Raw genomic sequence first — 8,334 nt, 5'->3', positions numbered from 1 at the left:
AAAAGGGCCTAAAAAGGCTTATAAAAAAAAAACTATAGGGTCTCAGCGCCTGATTTTTGAGCTGCTGGTTACAAAAACTTTATCAAGCGTTTTGACATGGCCGGCAGAGAGGAACACGGCAGATTTTTGCGTTTTCAGCTCATTTATCATGGAAATTATTTTTATTTTTTATTTAAATTTTTTCCCTTTTAAACTGTAATACCTCTACCGACGGCCCGATCTCCATAAAAGTTTGCACGCTGCTTTACAATAATAGGGTGCACATGCTCAGCTAATTTGGTGAAGTTCTGCGCAGAACAGACATTTTTTAGTCATTTAAATGTCATTTTGCATAGGATAATGTAGTTGACCTTTCTAACAGTTAAAGCGCCACCAAGAGGCCAGTTGCCACGTCCTTTTTCGGGTGACCACAGAATGAGCTCTTACATAGTTGTGCTGAGTTTGGTGAAAATATCTCGTTCCGTTGACGAGCTATAGCCAATTAAGTTGAAAGGGGCTCCTCCCACCTCAAACTTGGCGGCCCTTAGGAACCCTGAACCCAAATTTCCCCTTTTTTTCAATGATTATTGACATTCAGACTCCAGAGAATCTGCCTGCACTGGTTTGGTCCCGGTTTGGCCAAAAACCAGGGACTAGTTCGCAAAAGTAGGTTTTTGGAAAAAGCCAAAATAGCCGGACATTTTCCCAGGTCACGAGCCAATCCGAGGCATGCGTCTGGTCCGTCTCGAGCCAAGGATTCCAACGATATAAGGCACTTGAGGCTACGGCCAACGGTCTAGGAGTTATGAGCAGTTTTGCGCAATTGATCGCTATAGCGCCACCTATGGGCCAATCTGGCTCATAATTTGATAACCTCTCCTCGATTTTTGTACTACCTATTGGCCAAGTTTCAAGTCTCTAGCCCTTATGGTTTGGTCTGCACGATGCGTTTTACGGCAGAATAATAAACCGGCACAAATACAATAGGTTTTCAAGCACTTCGTGCTTGAACCCCTAATAAAAATCAGTACAATTACAATAGGGTTTCAGCACTTCGTGCTTGAACCCCTAATAATAATTCTTACTCCTAGCGAACAAGACTGTCTCGTGATTACAAACTAAAAAATAAAGTAGGCTGCATCACGCCCCCTTTCGTTCAATTTAGTAGCCTACTCGTTCAGTGACGGGGGCGAAGTCGTTCAGTAGGATTGAATGCTTGAATGCTATTGGCTCTTGCGACAGTCAGTCTTGTTTTACAGTTTGGTGAGACGGTGAGACACACGAGTCACGCGCTTCAAAGGGATGAACGAAATTTATTCAAGCTTAAAAGATAGTTCAGGAAACACCACATGTTGTTCTGCCTTTTAAAAACTTCCTTATTAGGCCTACTGCTGAGAAAATAATGTTTATATTTCTTTACACAAGAAAGCGCTTGCTTCCATTTCAGAACAGAGATGAATATGTATGTCAGTCATTGTGCTGTTATTCGTAAGAGAAAACATTCATTGAAAAATACGAAACAGAACCTAAATCGTGTTATGGAAGATTGTGCGTAAACATTTCAGAAAAATACCAAAGATATCCAAGCCCACCCCAACTAACTAACAGCTGTGATGTCACACACGTTTTGTGGCCGTTGGCTGAGCCTCACGCGAGCTCCTCGAGGATGAGTCTGAAGGTCCGGGTCCTGCTCCTACAAGTTAATGGAAAAGTTTAAATGCCCAAAATAATCGGAGGCGAATCACAATGCTGAGGAGAGACGCGTCTCGATCTTATCAGGAGGTAATGAAACTCGTGTGTGAAATGCGGTTAGCTCCTGCAGGACTCATTCGTAGGGTTGTGAACGCGATCAGTGTGAACTTTCCGTGCTGGAGTTCAGAAAGCAGAAGCTGCAGTCATGTGATAACAGCTGACCGCTTGCTTTTTATTACCGCTGGGCGTAGAGAGATACGAGGCGCGGAATATTGTCTAATGCTATAAGCTACATTAGATTTGTACACTTAAAACAAAAATGTATATGGCTATTTTTTATGTCACTTGTCGATTTGTAGTTCAATGGTGAAGACTGCTCTTCTGGGCCACTTGAGTCTTACGAGAACAATGATGTTTCTGAGGTGGAGCATGATGAAGCAAGCTGTGATCCTTTACCAGGTCAGAACTTGTTCCTAAAATAACAAATGTACAAAGTCATTGTTTTCTGTTTGTGTGTAGATCTAGATTTAGGTCTATGTAGACTAGCAGGGGTTTACAAAGTTTATGATGCCATGCATGGACCCCCAAATATGATTTATGGAGGACCCCCTTCCTAAAATCCATATTTTTATTTATGAAAAAACCTTTAAAACTGTTAGATAAATAGTAAGTGTGACAGTAGCCTATAAATATAATGTTGTTTCCCAACCTAAATTAGCTATACATATGTTGGATGTATAAACCTGATTTTCAATGAAAAATTACTTCTATAAGTGACTCAAATAATACATAATAATGTATTTTAGCAGCTTACGTAGGCTGCTGTGTTAAAAAAAACTGCCTTACAACCCCAGAGATCAAGATAAAGGGCACTATAGTGAGAAACTCACTAAGATACAGAGCAAACATATTCAATTCTGGAAAGTGTATATGGAAAAGAATGAGAGAAACCGTTAGATTGTTCGGTAGACTTTATCCATTTTTGCTTTGTCTTTTAATTTTCTGAAATTTTCTTAGAACCTTCTGGAGGACCCGTTTGAAAACCCCTGCACTAGAGGACTTTTTTATGAAGTTGATGCTATATTGTGGTTTGGATTAGGTCAGGGGGTTTCCTTCCTTCAGAAGGTTCTAAGGGATCGCCAGAAAATTTCAGAGAATAAAAAGACAAAGCAAAAATGTTTACTAAACATTTTAACTGTTTTCCTTGCCATATACATACTTTCCAGTAGTGTATATGTGTGCTTTGCATCTTTCTAGTGACTTTTTCTCACTATATCACCTGGGTTGCAAGGCAGTATTCTTAACACAGTACGTAAGCTGCATATATTTATTGTAAAAGTTGCTTATACAAAAAATGTTTTATTGAAAATGTTGTTCTTCAGGTTTATACATCCAACATTATGTATAGCAATTTTAGTTTGGAAAAAAATATGTTGTATTTATAATGTTACACTTACTATTTATCTAACAGTTTAAATGTTTTTTTCATACATAAAAATATAGATGGATTTTAGGAAGGGGTACCTCATAAATGTTTAATCATATTTAGGGGTCCTTGGCATCATTAAGTTTGAAAACCCCTGGTTTAGGTTATGCAAACGTGTTTGTTTATTTATTTACAAATTTCCCTTCTGGGACAATACATTGTATTTTTATTTAGACAATTTAACATTTACATTCCGGGACAGTACTATGTATGTATGCATGCATTTATTTATTATGCATGAATGTGTTTATTTAGCATTATTTATTCTGCATGTATTTATTATAAATTAGTATATTACTAATTTATTTACATATTTAATATATAAATATTTATTATTATGGATTATTTGGATCATTAACTTAGAGAGTAGATTTAACAATGTTTGATTGTATGATACATTTTGTATTAAGTTGCTGAAGTAAATAATAATAATAATAATAATAATAATAATAATAATAATAATTACATGCATTTCACTTCTCGCGAGAAAGCCAATGTGATTCAAAACTATTTCACCGAAGGTTAATTTAAATGCATTTAAACAGAAGAAAATACTCTTCCATGAAAGAGGATAAATAAAGAAAATATCTTACTATCAATGCAAGTTAAAGTTTTGAACTCAGTTTATATATTATATATACACACATACATACATACAATCAAACAAATATATATGGCTAGAGACTCGAATATGTAGTCACATCTTTAAACTTTTATCTACATTTTTATCTATTCTACAGCTTATTACATATTATCTGTATACACATTAATATTAATTTAAACCAAATGCTTAATCATTTATAATGTATTAAGGGTATATTAATTATATGTATCGTGATATAAATCATATACAATTATTAAAGTAATTATCATTAAAGCCAGACAATATATATATATATATATATATATATATATATATATATATATATATATATATATATATATATATATATATATATATATATATAATTTTTTTTTTTTTTTTTTAAATCAAATAGTGACCTTTAATTTGGAGCAAGAAATACATCAGACATGTCACTTTGCTCACAGCTGATTGGTTCAATTTCAGTTTGAGATACCTTATCCAGAATATAACCTGATCCGGCGCAGGATAGCTGTGGAGCTTAAGTTACTATGACGATAAACACAGCTAAAAGCCGCTTTCATGGTACCTAAAACCCAGGATTGACATAATTTAAACTGAAACTTACCTGGCTAGCCAGCGAAACTGCCTTCATGGTACAGGCCCCTGGGCTGCATTTCCCAAAAGCATCGTAATTTTAAGTTGATCATAGAACAATCGCCAGCAATAGTCTTTGCGATAAACTTAGGCTTGTGATGCTTTTGGGAAACGCAGCCCAGGTAATCTGACTTAGAGGACTGCATCTATTTTTCTTTTTTTTAAATTGATGATATAGTTAAATTGTGGTATGGTCAGAGTAGTGCAATTTGATTTTTATTTATTTAATTAGACAAATTTAACATTTACATTCTGGGTTTCTACTATTTATGTACTGTATGTATGTATTGTGTACTTTTATTAAATCCACTGCTTTACAATAATCTTTCATTATATATTGCAGATGAGGATGCTGTGGACGGCAATCTAATGCCCATAGGTTTCAACAAAGCTTGCCTGAAGAATGTTTTCACAGTCATCCTTGTCCTCATTTACCTGCTGCTCACTACGGTGGCTGTGTTCTTGGCCTACCAAACCGTTTCAGACTTCATGGAGAAACTCAACCATCCAGTGATGTCCGTTTCATACAAAGAAGTTGAGGAGTTTACGGCACCAGGTGAGATAGAATACACTTATTTTATGGTATCTCATGTCTATTTACAGAAACTTTCATAATTTCTTTGCAAACAGGAATTGCTTTGTATCCTGGGAAGGCGCAGTTATTAAGTTGCATGCATCACTATCATGACAACATTCCACCTCTTGTTGCATCGGGCAGGGTAGAGGAAAGTAACTGTGTAACAGAGGAGGTCATTTACCACGGGCCATATTCAAACCAGACGCAAGTAGGTTTTAGAGCTTTCTCATAAACTGTTTTTGAAAAAATGCTACGATTAATAATCTTTTATGCAGCAGAAACGAGCCATAGTGGTCAGAGGGCCGACTGATGTGAGGAACCGAGAACTTATTTTCCTTCAGTTCAGTCGCAATGAAACGGAGGAGGATTTCAGCGCTATCAGTTACATGATTTTTGCCACATTCAGTGACATGCATAAAAGGTAGATCTATACAGACATTTTCAGAATGATTCAGCATTTGTATTGTTTATATAAAAAGTTTTCTTATCTTTTCTTATCAGCTCAGATAAAGCAACTTTTATGATGGACTGTGAAAGGAACTATTCAATGTGGACCTTCTCTGGAGGCTTTCGGACATGGGTCAAAATGTCTTTGGTCAAGACATCAGGCAGAGGAAATGAATCAGTTGAATTTAGACAGGAGGTAATAGATTTATTATGCTATTTAGTCTTTTTCAACTTCAGCATGCTTAGAATAATCAGGGTCATAACCACCATGGAAAATCAAGTGATGTTTTTTTAAACAAATATTCTGATTAGTGGTCAACCAAATTAGGCTTTTTAGTAATCAGCCTATTAAGCTTTTTTGCATGGTGAACTTTTTTAAGTGTGTAATGTTTCAGCACAAAGTCACTCCAAAGGGAGTTATTCTCTATCTCAGTAAGCACTGATTCTGAACTCCCCGAAATGCCTGCTCCTCTGTATAACATTGCTTCAGTTCATTGAGGTTGAACCAACGCAGACATAACACACATTTTCTGCTGAAGGAGATGCCATACAAGGAATTCTGCTTCCCTTCATCATACAGGGCCATACTCAGGGGGGAAAAAAAACATTACGAAACTTGTTCGGAGTGTAGTTGGCACAAAACTACTCCATCATACATCCAACTAATTAAAAAAAAAAAGCCATGTTTAGCATGAAAATCCAACTCTTTAAAAGTATAAATATGTCAGAAGGCTTGTAATAGCATTTGACCCCCCCCCCCTTACGGTCCCGTCACAGCATTTCAGTCAGGTTGAGGTTTGAACTTTGACTGGTCCAGTTCAACACCTTGATTCTTTTCCTTGACCTATCATTTTCCTATTGCATGACCCAATATCAGCCAAGCTTTAGCTGTCCTCACATTTGACTCTAGAATACTTTGGTGTACAGAGGACTTCATGGTTGACTCAATGACTGCAAGGTGCCCAGGTCCTGAGGCTGCCAATCAACCCTCCATCAGTGTGTTTGTGCTGATATGCTGTTTTTAGTTTTTGCCCAACGTGGCGCTGTGCATTATCGCCAAAAATCTCCACTTTGGTTTCATCTGTCCAAAGGACATTTCCAAAAGTCTTGAGGTTTCTTCAGATGCAACTTTACAAACCTAAGCCGTGCTGACTTGTTCTTTTTAGAGAGAAGACGATTTCTCCTGGCAACCCTTTCAGACATGCCATACTTGTCCCGTCTTTTTCTGCCATGAGCTTTAGCATGTAACAGGTTAACTGAGGCCTGCAGAATCTGAGATGGAGTTTTTGGGTGGTTTGCGATTTCTCTGAGCATTGCACAGTCTGACCTTGGGGTGAATTTACTGGAAAGTCCCTTCCTGGTAAGATTAGCAACTGTCTTGAACGTTTTTCACTTGTGAATAATCTTCCTCACTGTTGAATAATGGACTTCAAATTGGTTGATAATGCCCATAACCCTTCTCAGATTGATGGCAGCAACAATTGATTTTCTAAGATTGGCATTAACACTCATCTGAATGCTCCAGACCAGCAAACTTCCAAAACCTCAAAGGCATTTAATTAGTAGCGTCTAACTGCTGCTACTCACCCTCTTAATTCCTATTGAAGCAGTAAGTCTGTACTTAGTTTGTCACCGATGGCTTTTCCATTTTGGCCTAGTTTTTGTTAAATAAATAATGACACTGTGTAATATGTCATTTGTTATTGTTTGTCCACCAGAAATACTAAATATTTGGCTACAGCCAGAGCCACTCAATGATCATCCATATTTATTTCAGTCCAGTGTGGTGAAGTACATCGACAAGAGGCCTCCACAGGAGCAAGCCAACGAGCTTTTCTTTGTTGTGTTCCAATGGCGAGATCCATTTATACAGCAAGTGAAAGATGTAAGTGAGCACATCATTAAATATTAAACTGATATTTACAAAAAATGTCTGAACGTTTATCTCAAACGCTATACAGAGAGTCTTATTAAGTGTCTCTTTTGTTTTTGAACAGATCGTCACGGCAAACCCGTGGAACACTATAGCCATCTTGTGTGGCGTCTTCATGGCTCTATTTAAAGCAGCAGACTTTGCCAAACTCAGCATTAAGTGGATGATCAAAATCCGCAAAAGACACTTAAGGGCTAAAATTAGAGAACTGGACCAAATGAGCTAATTCTATTACATCTGACAACACAAGTGGAGTTTTTAATTATGACAGTCGACTTCAGTGTGAAGATACTATTACACTTTCATGAAAAATGTGATGATGTTCTATTGTTAAGTTTTAACTGGACAATAGATTTTAACTTGATAAGCTGAGGCATGTGTTCTACACTATAAGGGCAAAGTGCATTCATGTGGTTGTGATGCTGAAATATTAATTATTTACACTGGTTCTCAGTGAGATTTGGCGTGAAAGGTGAAATAATGACATTCTAATGACAGGGACCTTTGGTTAAGTTGCATTTCCAAACAATGTATAACTGGCTTGATCACAGGGCATTCGATGACAGTGACATTTTCTAAAGGTCAGAGGGGATCTGGTCTTGCTGCTGTTTTCTTTAACATTTTGCTGTCAATGTGAATGAGTTGTTTTATTAATATGAGACATGTTGTATAAACCCAACCAATGAAATAAATACCAACCTATGAAACTATTTAATTGATTTTAAAATGTTCTGAAAACAAATAGGCATTTTTGTAGATATGATGTAAAGACCATGTGATTTTTTATTATTATTATATTTTTTAAGGTATCAAATTTTTAAATCCAAGATTTATTATTGATTATAATGTCCAATTGTATTGTTTTTATTACAAAATTGTATCTAGTATATTTTGAGATATGTGTGAAAATGTATCAAACTCAAGTACTACAGACATATACATATATATACTTAAAAAAAAAATGATGATTTAAGAATGTT

General features: G+C 36.3%; 1 protein-coding gene across 2 annotated transcripts; it reads left to right on the top strand.

Moving 5' to 3' along the window:
- Nucleotides 1-1,284: 1,284 nt before the first annotated feature.
- pacc1 (proton activated chloride channel 1) lies at nucleotides 1,285-8,064 on the top strand. Of its 2 annotated transcripts, none has more exons than XM_067454503.1 (8): nucleotides 1,285-1,761; nucleotides 2,031-2,130; nucleotides 4,741-4,953; nucleotides 5,028-5,182; nucleotides 5,253-5,395; nucleotides 5,476-5,617; nucleotides 7,199-7,306; nucleotides 7,419-8,064. In XM_067454503.1, exons 1-8 carry the CDS (start codon nucleotides 1,726-1,728, stop codon nucleotides 7,578-7,580), a joined length of 1,059 nt encoding a protein of 352 aa, XP_067310604.1. In that variant the 5' UTR covers nucleotides 1,285-1,725; the 3' UTR covers nucleotides 7,581-8,064. The 2 variants fall into 2 exon arrangements, with proteins under 2 accessions (XP_067310604.1, XP_067310602.1); XM_067454501.1 differs by having other exon boundaries at nucleotides 1,286-1,761; nucleotides 5,250-5,395.
- The last annotated feature ends 270 nt before the right edge of the window (nucleotides 8,065-8,334 follow it).

The sequence above is a fragment of the Pseudorasbora parva genome, chromosome 10 (genome assembly GCF_024679245.1).
Source record: "Pseudorasbora parva isolate DD20220531a chromosome 10, ASM2467924v1, whole genome shotgun sequence".
Lineage (NCBI taxonomy): Eukaryota > Metazoa > Chordata > Actinopteri > Cypriniformes > Gobionidae > Pseudorasbora > Pseudorasbora parva.
Note: the sequence above shows the minus strand (reverse complement) of the source record. Positions and strands in the feature narration are given on the sequence as shown.

Coding starts and splice junctions, on each gene's coding strand:
- pacc1 (XM_067454501.1), top strand. CDS start 1,726: ATGCTGAGGAGAGACGCGTCTCGATCTTATCAGGAG. Junction 2,131..4,740: donor AAGCTGTGATCCTTTACCAG/GTCAGAACTTGT, acceptor TATATATTGCAG/ATGAGGATGCTGTGGACGGC. Junction 7,307..7,418: donor TTATACAGCAAGTGAAAGAT/GTAAGTGAGCAC, acceptor GTTTTTGAACAG/ATCGTCACGGCAAACCCGTG.